Source organism: Schistocerca cancellata, chromosome 12 (assembly GCF_023864275.1).
Source record: "Schistocerca cancellata isolate TAMUIC-IGC-003103 chromosome 12, iqSchCanc2.1, whole genome shotgun sequence".
Classification (NCBI taxonomy): Eukaryota; Metazoa; Arthropoda; class Insecta; order Orthoptera; family Acrididae; genus Schistocerca; species Schistocerca cancellata.
In genome coordinates, this window is record NC_064637.1 from 60,717,855 (window position 1) to 60,742,949 (window position 25,095).

The 25,095-nt window shown below is 42.3% G+C and overlaps 1 protein-coding gene across 3 annotated transcripts in view; it reads right to left on the reverse strand.

Annotated features, from left to right (window-relative positions):
* Positions 1–25,095, reverse strand: part of LOC126109776 (uncharacterized) — a 136,953-nt gene that overhangs the window by 37,727 nt on the left and 74,131 nt on the right. For all 3 annotated transcript variants that reach the window (XM_049914831.1, XM_049914830.1, XM_049914832.1), the window contains 2 exons: positions 21,496–21,824; positions 5,398–5,583 (listed from right to left, as the gene is read on the reverse strand). In XM_049914831.1, the coding sequence (XP_049770788.1) occupies positions 5,398–5,583; positions 21,496–21,824 (515 nt within the window). The remainder of the gene's footprint in view (positions 1–5,397; positions 5,584–21,495; positions 21,825–25,095) is intronic.

The following is a 25,095-nucleotide window of genomic DNA, read 5'->3' on the forward strand; positions in this document are numbered from 1 at the left end:
CGTTGGGTGGCTTGCAGAGTATAAATGTAGATGTAGATGTAGATGCACTGAATTCCCGACTTTGAAGAAGGTGCCTTTATTGTGCAGCAGGGAACCCGAGGTCAGGCACTCTAAATGCTGCCCATGCTAAGGGCTCCTACAGCACACAGGTCAGAGTTCATTGCCTCCACTGTGTGCCGTGAAGTGGGAGATTTGAAAGTGATCTAATATTCAACTTACTTTATATTTCAGTGGTACACTACCGGGCATGAAATAATCCAAACTTTATGTACTAAGTCACTTCTACAACCTCCAAAACCTATAATATGAACTCTGAAACACCCTAGATAAGATGTATTTTAGGAAATACAAATACAAGACATCAATGAAAGATGTAAACACTATTACTGCTGGAATCTCCTCTCTCTCACCCTCTCGCGTTATGTTTCCCAGCACAGAAGTAGGTTGGTTGGTTGGTTTGCTTGCTTGTTTGTTTGGAGTGAAAGGGACTAAAATGCAAGGTCACCAGGCCCTCCACCCGTTAACTGGCAAATCAGGAGTAGTAGTCAAAGGAAGGAGGTGAAAGCTAAATCCTGGAAAGCATAAATGTAACAAACACAATAAAAACCAAGATAAAAGCCCAGAAAAAGACAGCACAGCCAAGTTGTTAGAAGATCAGTTAAGACAGGGCATTAAAACCAAGAAGAGTGAAGAAAATAAGAAGCTGAAAAGTGTAGAGGTCACACTTGGCCACCCAGCAAGGGACCCCTGGGTGGGACGAGGAAGCGGGGTTTGGGGGGGGGGGGGGGAGGAGGGAGAGCAGGGTTGGGGGGGGGGGGGGACAGGAGAAGGGCTTCACACCAACCCCTCAAGTGGTCAATGAGGCCAAAACGTCTTACCTTGCAGGCACGAATAGAAACCCTTTGCAGGCAAATTGTAGCACCAGGTCAGCGAAGTCTGCATCGTTTCCTACCACTAGAGGTATCTTGTCAGAAAGATTAAGATGCCACCTCACACAGCCAAATCAGGGCAGTCTACAAGTAAATGGGCCCCGTCAGGCAGGCTGTGAATCGGCAGTGAGGGGGATCCCTCACGTCTGAGAATGAGGGTGGGGTCAGGCAAGTGTGGGCAATGTGAAGTCTACAGTGGATTTCCTGTGAGAAGTGTACAGGGAAGACTGCCACACTGTCACGGTCTCTCTAACTGTTCTCAGTTTGTTTGGGGAGATCGGGGTGGACAATCTGAGCTCCAGACTTTGAGCAATCTATGGCAAATAAATGACTGGAGGTCTAGTTCTGGGCTCTTCATTTCCAGAATCGGCATTCTGGTGGCCAGCTCAGCCGACCCGTCAGTTCGTTCATTTCCCGAAATCCCAACCTGACCGGGATTCAAACAAAAATGACTGCTGCCCAGCTTGATGGAAGTCATGGACAAGATCTTGGATAGCCGTAACCAGTGGGTGAGGAGAGTAGCACTGGTCTATAACGTCAAGACTGCTCAGGGAGTCACTGCAGATGAGGATACTCTTGCCACTGCAAGAACGAACGTGGCTAAGGGCTAATTTAATGGCCATCAATTCGGTAGTGAAGACACTGCAGTCGTTTGGCAGAGAGTGGACTTCACTGCACTCTGCACGTGTGTACGCAAAGCCTGTTCGTCTCGCAACAAGCCGTGGAGAATACCACTTCTGAACCTGGATACTTCCCGACGACAGCTACGAACAGGAGGTGAAAAATCATCTTGTCAATGGAATCTTTTGGACCGAAGGAGACTTAGAGGCAAATCCGAGGTCAGGGCAAGCCATGGGACTGATGTGAGGTCTCCCTGAGCAAAGGCAACAGTGGAGGAAGTTGCAGTTTACAGCAGACACACTGGAGGCATGCAGCAATGCTGGGAACATGTTGGCGACTGACAGGTAATGGAGGGACACCCACTCCGATTCGTGGGCTGTTCACACGGCTAGTTTGGAAGGATCCTCTCTCAAGTTGGACCTCACAGTGATGAATGGGGTCCAGCATCCACAGTGCCGAGTGTGATGCTGAAGCACATGCTACACTCCCATAGTCAAGAGGAGATTGAGTGAGGGCTCGGTAGAGTCACAAAATGGTAGAGCGGTCTGCACCCCAGCTAGTGTTTTTGAGGCTGTGAAGGGCATCGAGACACTGTAAGCACTTCCACTGAAGTTGACGAAGAAGGGGAAGCCACGATAGCTGGGAATCTAAGACTAGTCTCAGAATGCAGCGCATCTGTTCTACGAGAAGTAATTTATCATCTAGGTAAAGCTTTTTGTGGGTGGGCAGTACAACGGCAACAGAAGTGCATGACACGAGTCTCAGTGGCTGAAAACTGAAAGCCACTGGTAAAAGACCAGGACTGTGCATTCTGTATGGAACCCTGGAGGTGACGCTCAGCAACAACAATACTAGAGGAGCAATAATGAAAGTGAAAATTGTGATCGTATAAGGAGGGCGATACCAAAGCCACCACAGCCACTGATGGCCACCAGAACGCATGGGAGGCTCAGTGCAGAGCTCTACAAAACCTCATTCTCTTGGATACCGGAGGGCAGAGAGTGAAGCGTCCACATGAACCTGTAACGTATGGTGCAACAGGATGCTCTTGGCAAAAATAGAGAGTGGACCCTAGAGACTCATGTCACATGTAAGGATGTGGTGGCACTATGTCGTGTCATAAGCTGTCTTTAGATAGAAAAAGACAGCGATGAGTTGCTAACGATGTACGAAGGCTGTCCGGACGGTGGACTCCGTGTGAACCAAATTATCAACAATGGAGTAGCCTTTGCAAAAACCGTCCTGAGATGCAGCCAAAAGGTCCCAAGACAAGAAGCCAACATAGCCACTTGCTCATCACGTGCTCGAGCAACTTACAGAAAACAGCCGTACTGCCGATTCAGCGATAACTGTCCATCTCTAGAGGGTTCCTACCCACTTTCAGTACCAGAACTATCATACTTCCTCACCCCCGAGATGGGAACTCACCCTCATTCCAGATCTGATTAAAGAGGGCAAGGATGTGACGCTTGACAATACGCTGAGAGATGTTTCGGCATTTGTTTGTGGGTGCAGTCTGCACCTCGGACTGTATCAGGGCAATGGGCTAGGGCAGTAGAAAGATTCCATTCATTAAATGGAACATTATATGGCCCCAGGTTGCATGTAGTAAAAGGTAAGCTCATTCCCTCCAAAATATCAATTTGTTCATTTTCATTCATTGTATGTGCTCTGGGCGGACGTCGAAAGACACCCGTTTCAGTTCGTTGTTGATCCATTAACTCAGTTTTTTTATTACAGAGAGCAGCTAGCCCTCTGACCGAACAGCTGAGCTACCGTGCCGGCTCACGTGACTGGATTTGTGATTTCCTGTCAGATTGAGGTTGGGTTGTTTGGGGGAAGAGACCAAACAGCAAGGTCATCGGTCTCGTCGGATTAGGGAAGGAAGTCGGCCGTGCCCTTTCAAAGGAACCATCTCGGCATTTGCCTAGAGCGATTTAGGGAAATCACGGAAAACCTAAATCGGGACGGCCGGATGCGGGATTGAACCGTCGTTCTCCCGAATGCGAGTCCAGTGTGCTAACCACCCACTGTTTTATGAGCTGAAAGCAAGGATGGTAGTTCTCAGACACAGATGCACGAGTAACGCTTAGCAAAATGTTCGGCATCAGCATCTGGATCAGTGTAAATGGCACTATCTAAGGCAATACTTGGTACTCATGCAGGGACTGGAAGCCATAGAGTCTTTCTGACCTTTGCTCGTACCTGTGATGAGAGGTATTTGATCCAATGGTGAAAATGTACCATTCCAATGATTCTTGCTTTTGGCATTTTACAAGGTAGCAGACACAGGCATGGAGGCATTTAAAGGCAATGAGGTGCTGCAGTGAAGGGTGCCACTTATGGCAACAGAGACCACGCCTACGATCTCTAATGGCTGCAGCAATCTCTGGAGTCCATTAGGGTACCGCCTTCTGACGGGGAGGGGGGGGGGGGGGGGTGTATCCAGAGGAAGAGGACATGGCGCAGTTGGCTGCCAGAGGTATGGCTGCCGTTGTATGCCGGACAACCACATCGACACTGCAACCTGCACCACGCAAGTAACGAGCAGCCCTTAGTGGCTCACCATCAAAGTTTTCTTTATCTTAAATATCTTTGTGACTAATGCCCTTTTGGCATATTTATTATTTTATACATGACATATAAGTACTGGCAGACTTTCACAACGATTCCGTACTTATACTCTATCATACGCTTCTAGTCATAATTCTGTGACCATGTTATAGAATACAGACCATTCTTTGATTTAAATTCTGAGGAAGACACTCCTAGCAGTGTCGAAACCATGTTAATTTGTTAAAAATAGTGACCGAGGGCTGATTTTCTTTCAATTGAAACTCATTGTTTTATTGCATTATTTTTGTCCAGTCCCTCTTTGCAAACAAATGGAAAATGAGGTATTACAGATTGTTACGGAGTGTTCCAAGGGCGTACCCAGGATCTGAACTAGAGGGGGGGTGGGGGGGCAGGTCATACTAGTCTCAGGAAACAATGACTCGAGACAACATACAGCACTTCTTATTAAATAAAGCAGTAAACCAGTGAAAAACTGCTTTTAATAAACATTTTAAATACAAGAATGCACTTGTACAATCCGAGAAAACATGCAGAATTTCGTATTAAATACAGTAAACTAGTGAAAAACTGCGAATATCTTCTGGGGGGGGGGGGGGGGGGGCAGCTGCGCCCCCCCCCCCCCCCCCCCCCCCCCCCCCCCCCCGCCCCTCGCTGGGTACGCCCACGGAGTGTACACAGCTGTAATCTCCTGGCATGTGTACCGAAGATGCTAAAGACGTGCAGTCTCTAAGTAGAACTTCACACATGTCAGAGTGAAAACATATACTGTTTCATTATTCACATTCTGTTATGCAACTGTTTTCGATATTCAAAAGCTTTGGAAGGAGGTAATCTGTAATGGTGGAAGTAACAAATACTGTTGTGAATGTTTTCCCATGTGTAACCGAATAAATCCTGAAAATGATCAACTGCTAGTTTTCTCATTTGCTATAAAAACAACCTGAGAAGCTCGAGTATCACACTGAAGACAATGACTGCCACAAATGGATTTGAAAAGATGAATATTTTATTTTCTCCATTAAAATGGTACTCTTCACCATATCCACAAAAGCACAAATCTCAGTTGTTATGAACACTGATTTAAACTTACTTTATTTAAACAGCTGGTAAAAGATCCACTGAATTCCAGCCACACACTCAATTCCATCCCTGTAGTGCACCTATATAGTCCTTTCCCCTTTTCTTCTCTCCTCTCCTCATTTAATAAACTGTATCCCAAACAGGCCACTGTATACATTCATAAGAAACATGTGTTCACCACAAAACTTACGTAAATGCCAGAGCAGCTGTACCACGTGGCAGCTTGCGATTGAGGGATATCTTAAGTTCCCACAGATTCTTCAGGCTTCCCAGAGCAGTGAACGCCTCACTCGCTACGCGCCGGGCTATGTTGTAGTCGTAAAGTTCCAGACGTTGCAGTTTGTCGGCACAGACTGTCAGCAACGGTGGGACACAACTGTGTAACAACAGAAATGGAGCTCGTGAGAACTGTGTTTTGGAAGTCCAAAGAAACAGAGTACTTTATACTTTATGTATAATTGATGATTCTTATCCTGTATTTAAAACTTTATGTTTAACTGCCACCTTTACATCATTTGCCACTGAAATATGATATCATTACTATTACCATCACATTCATTTTCATAAAAAGTAGACTCATCAGGGATGAATTTCAGTAATATACACTGATGGGGGGAAAAAGTCACAACACCAAAATATAATTAATGAAATTTTGGGAATTCATTTGTCTAGGTAACATATGTAAATGACTAACACTGCAAGATCACAGGTTACAGTAAGCACGAGAAAAGCCATTGTAAACGTTAAATGGCGGTACATTAATAAGCGGTATAACCACTAGAATGTCGAATGCAAGCACGGAAACCTGCATGCAATGTGTTGTACAGGTGCAAGATGTGAGTTTGTGAGATGGAGTTCCACGTTTATGCCACTCAGTCAGTCAATACGAGGACAGTTAATTCTGAAACTTCCTGGCAGATTAAAACTGTGTGCCGGACCGAGACTCAAACTCGGGACCTTTGCCTTTTGCGGGCAAGTGCTCTACCAACTGAGCTACCCAAGTGCGACTCACACCCCGTCCTCACAGCTTTAATTCCACCAGTAGCTCGTCTCCTACCTTCCAAACTTCACAGAAGCTCTCCTGCAAGGTTCGCATATCCTTTCTTCCAGGAGTGCTATTTCTGCAAGGTTCGCAGGAGAGCTTCTGTGAAGTTTGGAAGGTACTGGCGGAATTAAAGCTGTGAGGACGGGGCATGAGTCGTGCTCGGGTAGCTCAGTTGGTAGAGCACTTGCCCGCGAAAGGCAAAGGTCCCGAGTTCGAGTCTCAGTCCGGCACACAGTTTTAATCTGCCAGGAAGTTTCGTATCAGCGCACACTCCGCTGTAGAGTGAAAATTTCATTCTAGAAACAGTTAATTCTGTTCGTGGACAATGTCGGAGTTGTCGTGTGTCGGTGCACCGTGTATCCTCGACTTGAGGCAGACCTGGTGATAGAGCAGGCCAACACGAAATGTTAACACTGTAGAGCATATTAGAACAGTGGTACGTGGGTGAGCATTATCTTGTTGAAAACATCCCCTGGAATGCTGTTCACGACTGACAGCACAACAGGTCGAATCATCAGACTGACACACAAATTTGCAGTCTGGATGCACGCGATAACCACGAGGAAGCTCCCACTGTCATGTGAAGTCGCATCCCAGGTGTAGGCCCAGCACATCTAGCACAGAGACAGGTTGACTGCAGATCCTTAGCTGGCCTCCTGCTAACCAACACACGGTCATCACTGGCATCGAGAAAGAACCGCCTTTCATCAGAAAACACAACAGACCCCCACCCAGCCCACCAATAAGTTCTCCATTGATACCACTGGAGTCGCAAATAGCAGTGTTTTGGGGTCAGTGGAATCCACGCTGCAGGGCATCTGGCTCGGAGCTGTGATATGTGATTTATTCATCTCATTACGTACAATTTTCAAATCATTTGATTTGATGTACACGAGACATGTCAAGGTTTACAAAAGAAACTTTTTCACATTTTTTAAGAGAAATACAAAAGTTAAATTATATTTTACATTTCTAAGTTATAGCTACACGTGTACATAAAATAATACATGTAATACAATCCCTGTGTTCAGACTGTGAAGCTGTCCTCAACGAATTCGTCGACAGAATAACATTTTTCCACCAGAAGAGTAAAGAGCAATCTTTTCAGTGAACCAATCTCCATTTTAAATATATTAATGCCTTTTATTTTATTGAAAATTTTTAACCCCATATACTCTGGCGTTTGGGCATAAGGTTTTAAACGATGTGTCGGAAGTTTGAAGTTATCTCTGTGGCGAGTGCTGTAGTTGTGGTCAAAACGGAAAGTGTCTAGTGTATGTTAATTTTTATATAGGAACACCACAATCTCATATATGTAAAGTGAGGGGATAGTTAGTATTTTTAAATTTTTTAACAGCGGTCGACAGGATTCCCACTTTTTGCAACACACGTTTCTAATTACTTTCTTTTGTAATACTAGGAGCCTAGTGACAATTGCTGAATTTCACCAGAAGATTATGCCATAATGAATAACTGACTCAAAGTAGCAGTGATAAACTATCTTTGGTACCCATGTCTGTGGCACCTGACAAAATACATATATCAGATGCTAAGTTGTTCAGTTTATTTGCTAAGTAACCTATGTGTACCTTCCAATTTAAATTTTTGTCAAGATTTAGGCCTAAGAACTTCACGTGGTTTGCTTTTGTGATATCTTTATCATTGCAAGTTATCTTTATTTCACTCCTTTCTACTGATTTAGCTTCAAATCGCATCATTTTGGTTTTAGTTACATTTAGTTTTAGTCCATTTTAATAGAACCAAGATTCAAGTTTTTCTAAAGTATTTTTGGCTTTTTCTGGAATATTTTCAGATACCTCATTTTCAATTAGAACTGATGTATCATCAGCAAATAAGACTGAATGAACATCAATAGCAAGTGGTAGGTCATTTACGTAAAAAAGAAACAGATAGGGACCCAATATCGAACCTTGTGGGACTCCTTGGGGAACTGTTTTCCAGTCTGATGAATAATTGGTTCCATTTGAAGTTAAAATTACTCTTTGTTTCCTACCTGACAGGTAAGAGCTAAACCATTTTAAAGCATTGTTCCTGATTCCATACATCTGTAGTTTGTGGAGGAGTAATGCACGGTTCACTGAATCGAAAGCTTTAGTTAGATCACAGAATATTCCTGTGACCTTTCTACCTTTATCTAACGTGGAGCATATTTTTTGGATAAACTCATTTATAGCATTCACAGAGCTTTTACCCTGTTGGAATCCAAACTGGTTTAAAAAAAATTGTCTCAATTACGGTAAGAAAGTTATTAATTTGTTTTGCTGCAATCTTTTCAAACACTTTAGAGAAAACCGGCAAGAGAGAGACAGAGCGGTAATTCCCCATATCTTCTGTCGATCCTTTCTTGAATAGGGGTTTGATCTCAGCATATTTCAATACATCTGGAAAACATCCCTGCTCAAAAGATTGATTTATAATAGTTGACAGATGTTGAGAAATAATATCGTACACATACTCGATAACAGATGATGTTATTTCATCCCACCCATGTGAGGTTTTCTGAGACAATATTTCCTGTCCTCATAGTAACTAATTTATAACAGTTAGTTGTGTCAGTGTGGTGCCAACTGCTGCTCAAATTGCTGCTGCAGCTGCAATATAAGCTATATGCGAAACATAACATTCTTCCCTCTTGGTAGTGCCACATGACCATCCAGAGCCCAGCCTTATTGCAACCGTACGTTCTCACAACCACCGCTGCCAGCAGTCATGTACAGTAGCTATATTCCTGCCAAGTCTTTCTGCAATATCACAGCAAGAATGTTCAGCTTCTCATAGCTATATTACACAACCTCATTCAAACTCAGACATGTAGATAAAGGCATCTTTCACCTTAAAGGCATTCTCGACTAACTTCAATGCACCAGCCCAATTTCAAAGCCAACTAACACTCACGAGCGTTACAGTACGCATCTAAAGCAAACCTGATTTACATCCTCATAGTCGCACTACAAGCACCAGTCTTATGCGACTGGCACAAAAATTTAACAGACGCCATCTTTCTGATATAGAAACCCACCAACCAACTTTTGTTTATGTCGCACAACTCCTCCGTGGTGTTGCAATCTTTTTCCCATTAATGTACAGGAGATATAATGTGAGAGTCAAGCCCCAGGTATTATCAAAATTAGTTGGTTATGAAACAGTGTTTCTGGCAGTCTGCTTTTAATGCTAGTAAGACTTCAACATTTATTGTGCACATGTGGTATCTAATCACTCTGCTGTGCCATCTGTTGACTGCTCGTGCAACTCAGAAAAATATTTCAAAAACTGTTTTGTGAAGTACAGTCTTTAAATAAATGATTGTTACTGCACGTAGGCACAACTGTCACGAGAATATATTCCAAAAATGAAAATCCTTGTGAACAACACATACAGATCATACAATGTTATTCTTCACACCCACAGTTTATTGCAGATAAAACTTCCAGGCTGAGAGGCCACAATCAGTACGTAGCAATGTTCTCAGATGTTTCTTTTCTGAATGTGGGAGACATCTTTGCAGGTACAATGGCAACTACCGTATTTACTCGAATCTAAGCCGCACTCGAATCTAAGCCGCACCTGGAAAATGAGACTCGAAATAAGGAAAAAAAAAAATTCCCCAATCTAAGCCGCACCTGAAATTTGAGACTCGAAATTCAAGGGGAGAGAAAAGTTTTAGGCCGCACCTCTAAATCGAAACAAAGTTGGTCCATTGTAATATGAGACACAATTTAGGTCGAATGAAAGACGATACAGCTACAGTAGTTTGGTTCGAGTCGTAAGCTTAGCAGTTAAGCTTTACCACATAGCCATTGCTATGCGTCAGGCGCTCCGTCCGTATTTATACGGGTACCCTTCCTTTTTCACGTGCTTCATTTGGTTTGAATCAATTGCTTATTTTGGTTTGATCTGATAAGTGCCGTTTTCTTTGTTATAGGTGTTTGCGTCACTCTTAAGCTGAAAATGCATTACTGCACTGCGTCATGCATTGTTTGTCGCATTCTGATAGTGCGTGTTTGTTTACGGCCTGTCGCGGCTCGCGGCATGGCTTGCATTTGTGCACGCTACCGCCGCGTACAATTAAAAAAAAAAAGAGGAATCGTCTCATTAGCGAAACAATGGCAAGAGACTGCTATTTGTTGTTACTTACACTGCTGCTTTCTTTGATAATGATGAACAAGAATAAAATAATAGACTGCGTATGATAGAACAAGTTCTGAACGAGAGTTAGGCGAAAATTTTTCTCCGTTTGAAAATCTTTGCGGCCGCTTCTTTATTACATCAAATTCTGCACAGAAATTAGAGTCATCTTAGATTTAAAAATCTAGTCACTTGCCGTGCTTCATTTCTGACTGTATCACTATTAGGCATAAAATAATACGAATATAAACATGACACGATACGTATATTCTTCCGCGTTTGCTGTTGTCTCACTCTAGTTTCGTAGTTTATTAGGCAGGCAGGATTTAAATGAGATAGCAGCAAACACGAAAGAATACATGGCAAAATGTTTATATTCGTATTATTCTTACGGTGAAGAGAATACTGTATGTGATTCAAATTTCATCAGGTTCCTATTAGCAACCATCTCTTCTCACAGATGGGAAAAAATTCAGAACGTAGAGTTGGCCATATTGACAAACATCCCAAACAGTCTTGCCAGTCAGATTTTCGTAGTACACTGAAATTGTGCTACATTCGAAGATGAACAATACGGAATTTGTATTTACTTCGTTGGATAATGTATGAAAATGCAGTGGTCGAAACTCGCGGCGGAGAAAAAAAGCTCGTCTTCCACCTTTTTTTTTAAATTTGTTTACTGACGCAGAGGTTTTGGCCTACAAAGCATGCCTGCTTAGCGCTACATAATGCATATATTCAACGGCAGAAGTTAGTTGCGGCGGCACGTACCAACATTTTTCATAACTTCCGCTTGCTTTGCACTCGATTCTAAGCCGCAGGCGGTTTTTTGGATTACGAAAACCGGAAAAAAAGTGCGGCTTAGATTCGAGTAAATACGGTAGTATGCTGCCTCTCAGCCTAGAAGTTGTAGCCGAACAAACCTATAGGGTTATTCAAAATGAAGAATATTTCTAAGATTTATTCCTCACTAACTACGAAGGGTAGAAGCACAATTTCAATGTTCCTGAACAAAGAAAGTCTCAGACATCAGATTCAAACAATTATGCCTCAATGTAGGCACCATATATTACTCATTTATGGCCTCACACAAATCAGACAGTGTCTATCGAAATCAGAGCTTCAAGAATTTGGTATTGTAGATCCTTATGCAGAGCACATGCATATCACAGAGGGGTAAGGCCTGGTGACCTGGAAGGCCACCAATCGTGAAAGTCATTTCCTGCTCCCCCTCCTTCAATATGACATCCGGGAAAAATGTTATTCAGTAAAGTCGAACGTAGGCAGTGCGTCATTTTTCAAGAGGATGAAGTGACACAAATCACATTGAAGTTTAGGTAACAGCCAGTTTTCTAGCATACACAGACACGATATTCCTGCAACAACACTATAAACAAGAACAGAATGTTCTGTAAACTCTCTTTACGTAAATGGTACCTTTGGTGAGTGTCTCTCTGGTGTGGAATAATCCCCATAGGATCTGTCTCCATAACCTCTCAACCAGACGCCATATGGATTAAGATCAGGTGACACACATGGCCAAGCTACAGGGATATGAAAGTTGTAAATTGTAGCATTTCCGAAATGCCTCTGCAGCAGCTGATTCACCGGCTGCGAAAGGTGCGGAGGAGTGCCATCTTGCATAAAAATGATCCTAGCAACATTTCCACAATGTTGAAGGGTTGGAATGACATTGGTACACAAAAGACTCTCTTAATGTTTACCAGTGACAGTACGAGACCTGCTGGACTGACTTCCACAAAAAAATATGGCCCTACAATAAACTATGCCATCAACTCACACCACAAAGTCACCTTCGCAGAATGAAATGGTACCAGCTCATGCACGAACAGATTTTCCATTGCCCACATTCTGCAGTTCTGTGTATTGCCGTGTCCTTTAAGATGGAAATGGGCTTCTGAACATTTGTCTCGCTGGCAGGTCCTGAACACGAGTTTTTTGTATGGACTTGGAAGAGCAGTTGAACGGAATGGACAGTGTCATGAAAGGAGGATATAAGATGAACATCAACAAAAGCAAAATGAGGATAATGGAATGTATTCGAATTAAGTCGGGTGATGCTGAGGAAATTAGATTAGGAAATGACACACTTAAAGTAGTAAAGGAGTTTTGCTATTTGGGGAGCAAAATAACTGGTGATGGCAGAAGTAGAGAGGATATAAAATGTAGACTGGCAATGGAAAGGAAAGCGTTTCTGAAGAAGAGAAATTTGTTAACATCGAGTATAGATTTAAGTGTCAGGAAGTGGTTCCTGAAAGTATTTGTATGGAGTGTAGCCATAGTTTGGACAAGAAGAGAATAGAAGCTTTTGAAATGTGGTGCTACAGAAGAATGCTGAAGATTAGATGGGTAGATCACATATCTAATGAGGAAGTATTGAATAGGATTGGAGAGAAGAGAAGTTTGTGGCGCAACTTGACTAGAAGAAGGGATCAGTTGGTAGGACATGTGTTGAGGCATCAAGGGATCACCAATTTAGTATTGGAGGGCAGCGTGGAGAGTAAAAATCATAGAGGGAGACCAAGGGATGAATATACTAAGCAGATTCAGAAAGATGTAGGTTGCAGTAAGTACTGGGAGATGAAGAAGCTTGCACAGGAGAGAGTAGCATGGAGAGCTGCATCAAACCAGTCTCAGGACCGAAGACAACAACAACAACAACAACAACAATACTGGACGTTTTATGGGATTTTATGCACTGTGGTTGCAGGCATTTCCAACTTTCGGGGAATTCCCCATGCACCAAGTGTTAACACACCATTGCTCAATGCCTCCTGCATTGCTGTTGACACATCTTTGACAGACGTCAGATCAATGCTTTCCTCCCTCTGTCACACTGCACTCCAAAGGACCGGTCTTTTCAAATTTTGTAATCATTTTCTCCAGAGCCTTAGCAGACATCAGACCAAAGTCTTTTTTCCATAACCTTCAGTGCCTGGAACTTCTGCTGAGCTTCTGGTGCACAATCACAATTCTTGTAAAAGAGCTCTACCAGTAGTGCACCATCCTTCATGGAAAGAGTAATGTTGGGACCCTCTGATGCAAACTTAGTAACGGCCATGTGCTGGACATCTGTCAGTGTGCATATTCTGAGATTTACAGCACAATATATTGGTCAAAAACTATGATTTTTTGTTTTGTTTTGCTCCACGACATTTCCCCCTGCGTCAATAATATGCTGTTCAAATTTGATGTTCTGAACAGTACTTCTCTTTCTACAGCATTTTTGAAACTGCAACTTTAATCATTGACACTCTGTACATAAAATTAATATATTCCCCTTAGTTACTATTACTTTCATTAATGAATATACTTATAACATTCATTTACATAACTGGATGAAGTTTTGATAATTGCTTCAGGTGATAATCAAAACAACTTTAAAACATGAATACTGCTCACACCATGCACATTTCATGAAAGCATTTTTTACCAAGAATATTTTTCCAAAATATGCTTCGATGGAAAGAAAACTCCTTCAAGTTTTTAATTGAAGTTTTTTCCCGTTATTTTTTATGCATATCAAATCACTGGGTTGAAAACAGTAGCACTGAACTGACGCTGCACGATCAAATGAATTTTCTTCTCTACTAATTCTCACTCTTGTAGCAATTCAGGAGCACTTTGTAGTCTTTTAGTTGGATTTTCGACTTGACAATAGAAACATACATCATGGGGTTGTGCAAGTGGAGTGAAATGGTGTGGAATGGTCTTCAGAGTACACATTACTTTGCCTTCCTCACTCCTGAATGCCTCATCACAAAATGAGAAATCTGCTTGGTCACCCTACAAATCCACCAATAGAAGGAATTTATTGTATGTGTATGGTTTTAATATTTTCAAAAATTTTGCACAAAGTTCTTTTGTTAGTTTTCCTGACTTGGAGCAACTAAGGACAACATTCTTATATTGTTATTATTATTATTATTATTTCTTGATGGTAACAGCTACTTGAGGACCCAATTTACTGGCAGGCTCTTGCATACACAAGAATATGAAAATAAAAGGGGGGTACCCATTTCACTGAAGGCTTAAGCTGTACTGTACTTTGTAAGGGAGTGCCTTCAGAGAGATTGAGTTTCTTCACCACAACTGTCTTTACACCCTTTCAATCTGATGCCATTATACTTTGGTTCACACTAGCATCCTGTCTAGGGAATGTTAACTGTATAATCATGTTGTGGTTGGCAGGAGAGCCAACACCGTGTTACTAGAGGAAGTCGAAAGGCACGCGGTTTAGCTCACGCAGGCTGGCGTGAGGTCTAGAACAGGACAAGGAAATTAGAATTTATGGAATACTTAACTTTAATTCATTAATGGTGAACGTCGCTCTTGACGGTACATTATTCACAATATCAATAATAACTGGTAATGGCGCCTTGCTAGGTCGTAGCAAATGACGTAGCTGAAGGCTATGCTAACTATGGTCTCGGCAAATGAGAGCGTATTTTGTCAGTGAACCATCGCTAGCAAAGTCGGTTGTACAACAGGTGCGAGTGCTAGGAAGTCTCTCTCTTTCCTGCCGTGTGGCGGCGCTAGGTCTGCAATCACTGATAGTGGCGACATGCAGGTCTGACGTATACTAACGGACCGTGGCTGATTTAAAGGCTATCACCTAGCAAGTGTGGTGTCTGGCGGTGACACCACAAATCAAGTTTTAAATTTGGCATTATACATCTCTGCACACAAAACTTCGCTGCTGCTTCCACCATTTCTGGCAACACAATCTCTGCTGACAAATTTGGTGATTTTTTCATGGTATTATTGAACGTTTACAACGGAAGATTTTGATCCAGGTGTCACTAGCAATTACTGAACTTTCTCTGACAAATATGGGAATGCAACTGTCATTACCCACTGTGTGTGTTCTCGCTGTCACTTCTTCGTAACAGCCTTGTGCATCCTGAAATATTCCCTGTGCAACAGAGCTGATGAATGAAATTGTCGTTTCTAGTGCTACGTTGTTCTGTGCCATTCCTCCAAATTTGAAGTTATACTTTTTTTTCATAATTCGGAATTGTGATTTTAAAGTTTGCAAACTTTAATTTTAGATGAGCATCAGGAAAATCTATGACTTCTCCTTATCAGCCAAAGACACCAAAGTACAAAAGGAATATTGATTAAGATTGCAATTGTTTCAGTCATGTATGTGCTTCAATAAGAAATCTGTTACAAAGTAGGGTTGCATGCAGTAAAAATGTGTTACAGTAGAGAGAGAGAGAGAGAGAGAGAGAGAGAGAGAGAGAGAGAGAGAGAGAGGGGGGGGGGGGGGATTTCTTGATGGTCACCCTGGCAGCTAACTCATTTCTCCCAATGAGAGACCTGCTTGTTGATAACACCACTGTAGAATGTTTGACTTTGTTGAGAGAACCACAACCTCACCTCTGCTTGTACCTCTTCAACATCATCAAAGTGAAGTCCTTGGAGGCGTTCTTTAAGTTTTGGAAACAGATGAAAGTCAGGTGGCGTCAAGTTGGGAATGTACAGAGTATAATTGTTGACAGTGAACGGGAGGTGTCTGATTGTTGCAGATGCTGCAGCACTTTTGTGTTGTCTGGCATTACTGCACCAAAGGAGAGGGTACCCCACGTGTCGACAAACTCTTCGAATTCGTGCTTTCAGTTTTCTGAGGCTCTTGCAGAACCCTGCCTTCCTACATGAACACCAAATGCACCACATCTTGAATATCCCCAGAACAATGTGAACATGACACTGCCTGCCAATAGCACGGTCTTTAACGTTTCCTTTGTTACGAGCACCGACAATCCAATTTTGCACAGCGCAGATGTTGATATAACCACCACTGCCCACAACTTTCATTCCTCTATGGGTTTCAATTGGAAGCACATTTTCTGGGTTATAAACTATTACAGCATGTTGTTTCCAGTTTTTTACATCACACACTGTCACGTTATATGCTACAATTCTGAGGCACCCAGCAGCAGAAAGCTGCAATTTGCACCACTGAAATGGGTAAGTCTACTGAGTAATATGCGTTACATGTAATACCTAAACTGATATTGAGAACAGAACAAAAAATAAACAAGCATTACTTTTTGGCATGGACTTGTACTATGAAATTATCACCCATAATTACAATAACCTGCTCTGCAACTGAATGACCCACAGCTATTAATGCAGGATGATTACTAGTGATCATGCCTTTTTCTTTATAAATCAAAACACTCAATGAAGAGAACTGCCAGTTTCTTTCCTTTTAATATTCATCAAAAGTTGTAGTTCGAATGTTTTCACCAATCACTTCACTGGTAGAAAATTCTTTATTGAGTGTCCATTTTCCATTAAAACAGTTTTTATGGAAATTCATCCTAGGCACATGGTGAAACACTGTTCATAACTGTAGACAGTTACAAAATGATGGAAAATAGTTGAAATCACTTTCTTTCAGTAACATATGTTTTAAACAGTTCCAGTTTCTTGTCTCCTACCTACCAAACTTTACAGAAGCTCTCCTGCAAACCTTGCAGAACTAGCACTCCCGAAAGAAAGGATACTGCGGAGACATGGCTTAGCCACAGCCTGTGGGATGTTCCCAGAATGAGATTTTCACTCTGCAGCGGAGTGTGCGCTGATATGAAACTTCCTGGCAGATTAAAACTGTGTGCCCGACCGAGACTCGAACTCGGGACCTTTGCCTTTCACGGGCAAGTGCTCTACCATCTGAGCTACCGAAGCACGAGTCACGCCCGGTGCTCACAGCTTTACTTCTGCCAGTATCTCGTCTCCTACCTTTCAAACTTTACAGAAGCTCTCCTGAAAACCTTGCAGAACTAGCACTCCTGAAAGAAAGGTAGAGCACTTGCCCGCGAAAGGCAAAAGTCCCGAGTTCGAGTCTCGGTCGGGCACACAGTTTTAATCTGCCAGGAAGTTTCATATCAGCGCACACTCCGCTGCAGAGTGAAAATCTCATTCTGGAAACATCCCCCAGGCTGTGGCTAAGCCATGTCTCCGCAGTATCCTTTCTTTCAGGAGTGCTAGTTCTGCAAGGTTTGCAGGAGAGCTTCTGTAAAGTTTGGAAGGTAGGAGACGAGATACTGGCAGAAGTAAAGCTGTGAGCACCAGGGGTGACTCGTGCTTCGGTAGCTCAGATGGTAGAGCACTTGCCCGCGAAAGGCAAAGGTCCCGAGTTTGAGTCTCGGTCCAGCACACAGTTTTAATCTGCCAGGAAGTTTCATATCAGCGCACACTCCGCTGCAGAGTGAAAATCTCATTCTGGAAACATCCCCCAGGCTGTGGCTAAGCCATGTCTCCGCAGTATCCTTTCTTTCAGAAGTGCTAGTTCTGCAAGGTTTGCAGGAGAGCTTCTGTAAAGTTTGGAAGGTAGGAGACGAGATACTGGCAGAAGTAAAGCTGTGAGCACTGGGGGTGACTCGTGCTTCGGTAGCTCAGATGGTAGAGCACTTGCCCGCGAAAGGCAAAGGTCCCGAGTTCGAGTCTCGGTCGGGCACACAGTTTTAATCAGCCAGGAAGTTTCATATCAGCGCACACTCCGCTGCAGAGTGAAAATGTCATTCTAGTTCCAGTTTCGATAGGTTAATTAATTAATCAATCATAACTAAATGAACTATAATTTTATGTATATAAATTAACTGTTTAAATAGATTTAAATTTTTAATTAACAGATTAACATTACATGGAATTAAAAACGGAAAGGACGCAGTGAGAATTGAACCTAAACCTGCGAATTACCAGTTGGTGTTCTTGATCACTGCTCCACATTTCTGACTTTACCATTTTTGCTCAAAAATCGCTCACATTCTACTCCAAAAATCTTTCGAAACTTTTTCCTATGGCCCATTCAGGTGAGATATTCTACAAACTCTGCTTCTATTCACACAGTTTGAGCCAAATCGGTGAGATCTGTCCCGCACCCTCCCCTTATAACTGGTATTTAACTCTCTTGAGTTTGGGCAATAATCAGAACAGATCATTTAGCACTACGGTTTGGATTTTCCGTCTTTCTGACAATCTGTGGACTTGTAAAGACAGTCTGGATATGAATTACACTTGTTCAACTGTATGCATTGAGGTTTTATTAAAAGTTAAATTTTAGTGAAACTGACATGGTTACATAGCCACCTTTGAAGAAACTGTCAATTCAGTGTGTGCATTACTGCACTCTGTGACTGCCACCACAACGCCAGATATTCTGGGCACGGGTTTATTACACAGAACTGAACTGGATACAGTTAAACATGATGGTTCTTCAAACAATGGTACGATTAGTTAAGAGAGGAAGTAACACTGTACTAAACATGACAGAAGATGTTTAAAGGGGTACATACACTATGTGATCAAAAGTAGCCGGACACACCCAAAAACATATGTTTTTCAGATTAGGTGCATTGTGCTGCCACCTACTGCCAGGTACTCCATATCAGCAACCTCAGTAGTCATTACCATCATGAGAAAGCAGAATGGGCCGTTCCTCAGAACTCAGTGACTTCGAACGTGGTCAGGTGATTGGGTGTCACTTGTGTCATACATCTGTACGTGATGTTTCCACACGCCTAAACATCCCTAGGTCCACTGATTCTGATGTGATAGTGAAGTGGAAACGTGAAGGGACATGTACAGTGTACAGGCCGACCCCGTCTGTTGAATGACAGAGAACACCGACGGTTGAAAAGGGTCGTAATGTGTAATAGGCAGACATCTATCCAGACAATCACACAGGAATTCCAAACTGCATCAGGATCCACTGCAAGCACTATGACAGTGAGGCGGGAGGTGAGAAAACTTTGATTTCACAGTCAAGCGGCTGCTCATAAGCCACACATCATGCCGGTAAATGCCAAATGACACCTCGCTCGGTGTAAAGAATGTGAACATTGTATGATTGAACAGTGGAAAAATGTTGTGTGGAGTGACAAATCACGGTATAAACGTGGCAATCCAATGGCAATGTGTGGGTATGGCGAATACCTGGTGAATGTCATCTGCCAGTGTGTGTAGTGCCAACAGTAAAACTTGGAGATGATGGTGTTATGGTGTGATTGTGTTTATCACAGAGGGGGCTTGCACCCCTTGTTTTGCATGGCTCTATGACAGCACAGGCCTACATTGATGTTTTAAGTACCTACTTACTTCCAGTTGTTGAAGAGCAATTTGGGGATGGGGACTGCATCTTTCAACACGATCACCTGTTCGTAATGCACGGCCTGAGGTGGAGTGGTTACATGACAATAACATCCCTGTAATGGACCGGCCTGCACAGAGTCCAGGCCTGACTCCTACAGAACACCTTTGGGGTGTTTTGGAATGCCGACTTTGTGCCAGGCCTTACCGACCAACATTGATACCTATCCTCAGTGAAGAATGGGCTGCCATTCCCCAAGAAATCTTACAGCACCTAACTAAATGTATGCCTGTGAGTCTGGAAGTTGTCATCAAGGCTAAGGGTGGGCCAACACCATACTGAATTCCAGCATTACCAATGGACGGTACCACAAACTTTTAAGTCATTTTCAGCCAGGTGTCCGGATACTTTTGATCACATAGTGTATGTGTACAGAACAGTAGCTATCTTAAAACTACTGGAGCAGTAATTATATGTCACCTTAAAATTTTGTATCTCATGCATCCCTATGCATACCAGGTGCAACGGTATGAAATGACCATTTTATGTGAAAATGAAACACTAATTTTGAATTGAAAAGTAAAAACATTTTATTCAAAGTACTGACCATTGCTTTCTAGACATTTTTACCACCTTTCTGGCATTTGTGGACACCACAACAATAGAAATTTTCATCTTTTGAAGCAAACCAATCAGACACCCAATTTTCGACTTCTTTGTAGGAATCAAAGTGTTCCTCAGCCAATGCGTGTCCCGTTGATGAAAACAAATGGTACTCGGAAGGGGCCAAGTCTGGTGAATGTGGCAGGTGGGGTAGCAGCTCCCAGCCAAGTGTTTTGATTGTATCCTGAACCAGTTTTGCTTTGTGTGCACGTGCATTGTCGTGTAAAAAAATTACTTTGCCATGTCTTCTGGCCCATTCTGGTCTTTTTTCAATCAATGCATAGGTCAAATTGATCATTTGTTGTCTGTAGCGATTAGTATTCACAGTTTCACCGGGTTTTAGAAGCTCATGATACACCACCTTTCTGATTCCACCAAACACAGAGCATTGTCTTCTTGCTGAATCGATCTGGTTTTGCAGTTGATGTTGATGGTTGTCCCGGATTAACCCACGATTTTTCCCATTTAGGATTCTTAAAATAAATCCATTTTTCATCACCAGTAACAATTTGAAGCAAAATTGATTTTCTTTTATGTCTCTGAAGCAAAATTTGACAAATGATCTTTCGGTTTTCCATCTGTCTTTCATTCAATTCATGTGGCACCCATTTTCCACACTTTTGGATCTTTCCCATAGCTTACAAACGGTCAAAAATTGTTTGTTGTGCAACATTTAGCATTGCTGCCATTTGCTTCTGACTCAAAGTATCATCTTCATACAATATTGCTTGCAATTCGGGGTCTTCGAACTTTTTTGGTGGTCTTCCACGTTCTTCATTTCTTACATCAAAATCATTATTTCTGAACCGTTGAAACCATCTCTTGCATGTTACTTCTGATAGAGCATGATCACCATATGCCTCGACAAGCATTCAATGCGACTCTGCAGCACTTTTTTTTAAAATGAAAAAAATTAATGCTTTCCACAAATCACTTTCTGGTACAAAACTTGACATTGTTAACACAATGAAAACACATGATGTTGTTTGTTCCATGACTTGATGTATACTAAATATCTTCGACAGATCTCATAAAAAAAATTTAAAAAATAAATAAAAAAACATAAAAAAAAAAAATTAAGGCTCGTTCACAACAAATGTTCCCTATCGACACATTTGTATCTTAACCCTCATTTCATACCAGTACACCTGGTACATAAGAATGAACTATGATATATGTCCACTTATGAAGACAAGAAACCCACAGAATACACTATGTAGTGTGAAAATATTGAATAGATGAGAAAGCACACTAATAACTACACACGACTTGAGAAGTTATACAATCAAACGAGGAATAGTAATAACACTCACCTCGTTCTATCCATTGCCCACTTTACGCGTATGTACTCTAGGGTGCTCCTCTTGGCATTCAGGAAGTTCCACAAGTCAGAAATATTGACATGCAGACACCCAAAGTCGACCCTTGCCAGTCGGGGACACCCGTCATGTAAAGGTCGCAGCACACCAGGCGGCAGCACGAGAGATCCGCTATTTTCTTCCCTGGAGCGCGCTAGCAGATCCAGCACACGGAGGTACTTTAGATGTGTTAGTGTCTTTACGCATTTCTCGGAGCTCAGCAGCGTATAAGATATCCTCAGTTTGAGTATTTGGGAACACTTCTCGAACAAGTTATCCAGCATCTGCAACCGAACAATTCCAACAGTACACAGACACCTCCAAAAAAAGGACTGGGAAACCTCCAGAGACAATAAGCATCGTTACCGGTTGTTTAAACAGAGTTTTCCGTTTCTTCTGAAGTGCGCAGACAATATTCGGCAACAGAAGTTGCACAGCATCTGGGTATATGGCCTCAACGTCAATCGGTATTAGTGGGGAACAAAAGAAATGCACCCACACCGTCCACACGTGCCAGACTGACTTCTCGTCAGCTAAGAAACAGCCTGGCATTCACCTGGAATGGGTTTCCGTCACATCTGGAAATTCCCGAGGCAATTTGCAGCTCCTTCCACCAACCGGGTCCTTTTTCCCACGGTGTAAATGCTTTGTCTGACTGACCTATATTTCAGGATAAACTTACTCTACCTTTTTTTCCTTACTGCTATCTTACAGTGTGCCCTTCCACTAATCAATCACAGGAAAATGAGAACAATTTTTTTTACTGGGAAAATAGTCAATAATGGTGCAACATAGAAACATGTCTGTGAAGTTTCAGCATTACAGAAAGTTTTCCAGACTTATAGCAGTAACTGGAAGACATGCTTAGCATGCATAAGATACATTTTGGATCACTGACAGTTTATTTAAAGTTTTTTATGGAGGTGTTTTAAGTTTCAGTATCAAACCAACAAACCGCCCACTCCAATTCTTGAAAGAAGCAAACTCCTATGTATGAAACAGCTTTAAACATCTGATCACATTGCAACAATATTATCAAACAGATTGTTTCTCAGCATATAGAGTACACATTCAGTCACAGACAGGTTGCTATACATTCAACTTTTTCATCAAAATCTCAGTTAGTCCATTACGACCAGGCGACATTGGCTGGTACATACTTTTCAATTTGAATAATCTTTACCGGCAACCATACACTACGATATTTTATTTTATTCTGAAATCAACCAGTTTTGGCAATTCATTTTGCCATCTTCAGGTCCCATACATCTTTTTTTAAAGACTGTGACTCAGCAATAGCTGTCACATCTTTATATGAAGCATCTGCACGACAATTGGAACTCAGGATATCCAGTTTTATGGAGCTATACGATAAGTTCGTTGATTTGAAAAAAGCATATGGGGCATCAAGGTGGCAAAATGAATTGATGAAACTGGTTGCTTTCAGAATAAAATAAAACATTTTAAAGTGTACAGCTGTTGGTAAAGTTTATTGACACTGACAAGTTTTCATCAAAAAAGTCTGTTGTGAGTGGTGGACATAAAGAGGCAGTGTAAGGCAGAGAGGGGGAGGGATAACAGGATAACAGGATAGGGGTGGGGGAAGCTGTAGAGCTGCTTGTGGGAGAGAGCAGGGATGTGGTAAAGGAGAGCATAGGGGGAGGAGAGAAGAAGAAAAGGGGAGAGACTCGTGGATGCACTAATGGGACAGAAGGCGGCTGCTGCTGCTGCTGCTGCTGCTGATGATGATGACGATGATGATCATGATCATGATGATGATGATGATGACGATGATGATCATGATGATGACGATGATGATCATGATGATGACGATGATGATCATGATGATGACGACGATGATGATCATGATGATGACGACGATGATGATCATGATGATGACGACGATGATGATCATGATGATGACGATGATGATGATGATCATGATGATGACGATGATGATCATGATGATGATGATGATGATGATGATCATGATGATGATGATCATGATGATAATGATCATGATATGTGGTTTGTGGGGCACTACATTGTTATCAGTGCCCATACAAATTCCCAACCTTTGCTCAGTCCAATCGCGCCAATTTAATGAATGATGATGAAATGATGAGGACAACAGAAACACCCAGTCATCTCGAGGCAGTGAAAAATCCCCGACCCCGCCAGGAATCGAACCTGGGGATAGAAGGCTGTACAGTGCCAGAGTGAGAGCGGGGAATGGGATGGGGTGGTGAGGAACAGTGGAGGTTCAGGACAGGGGGTTACACGGATGAAGGTTATGTTGCAGGGAGAGTTCCATGTGTGCAGTTCAGCAAAACCAGTGTTGGTAGAAAGGGTCCAGATGGCACAGGCTGTGAGGCACTCAATGAAGTGAAGAATGCTGAGTCGGGCAGCACACTCGGCAACTGGGCAGTCCAGCCATTTCTCTGCCACAGTTCCGTCATGGCAATTCGTGTGAACAGGCGGCCTGTCGGCTGTCGTGCCCGCGTAGGACGCAGCAAAGTGGTTGCAGCTTAGTTAGTACATCAAATGACTGCTTTCACAGGTAGCCCTGCCTTTGATGTGATAAGTGATGCTCGTGAGCAGGTGATGGTGGGAGGATGTACGGACAGGTCTCTCATCTCTGTCTGCTGCTACACTATGAGCAACAGAGTAGAGATGGGCAAACTCATTCATCCTTGGGAACTAGTTCACTGCTGATCGTTCTTTTTTGGGAACCGTTCATTTTTCCTCGTTCACCGTTCATTTGTGCTTGGTATACAGTTCTTATGAAAAACTGAAAACTAGTAGTGTAGGTGACTGAAGGATGGAGGGCACCAAGAGGGGGCACTTGCCACCCCCTTGGAGTATAGAGTTTTTATTCATTACAGAATTCTTACACACTTTTAGAAGTAATTTCTGTGATCCTGCAGAACCTCTCGTTTAGCCAACTGTAGCCTCGTGTGGCTGATCGCAGGGAAATAATATAGGGTGGCGCACGGAAAACCGGCCCCGAGTACAGACTGCTCGCCTATTACGGACGATGTGTTGCCCGTTACGAGCAGATACAACAAACAGACAAACATGTAATAATTAGGTAGTAAAGAAATAACAAGCAAATGCAAGCAACAACTGCAAAACAATCGATGACGATGTGTAGAGAGCTGGAGAAGAGAATATGAAAATCTCAGACAACGTGCATGGGGTATAGCTCATGTAGTCTTGTAAACCGGTTGATGGCTGTTTCCCAACTTAATAGACTACAAGTGTCTTGTATAAAATTCTTCATTTCAACTTCCACTACATAGCTATGCTATGTTGTAAACAATAATCGTTTACACCCTATATATACTTCACATTGTCTCTGAGCTCGTAGGCGAAGTAGAGACTTTACGGAAGAATAAAATAAAATGTGGTTTTTCTCATACTTGCATCACACGCTTAGTAAAAATTAGGTTTTTATGTTGCATTATTAACGTTAATGCAATAATAATAATAACAATAATTAAGTTCACAGTAATAAAGTTTTTGGTTTGAAAGCTCCTTCTGAACAAATGTTTT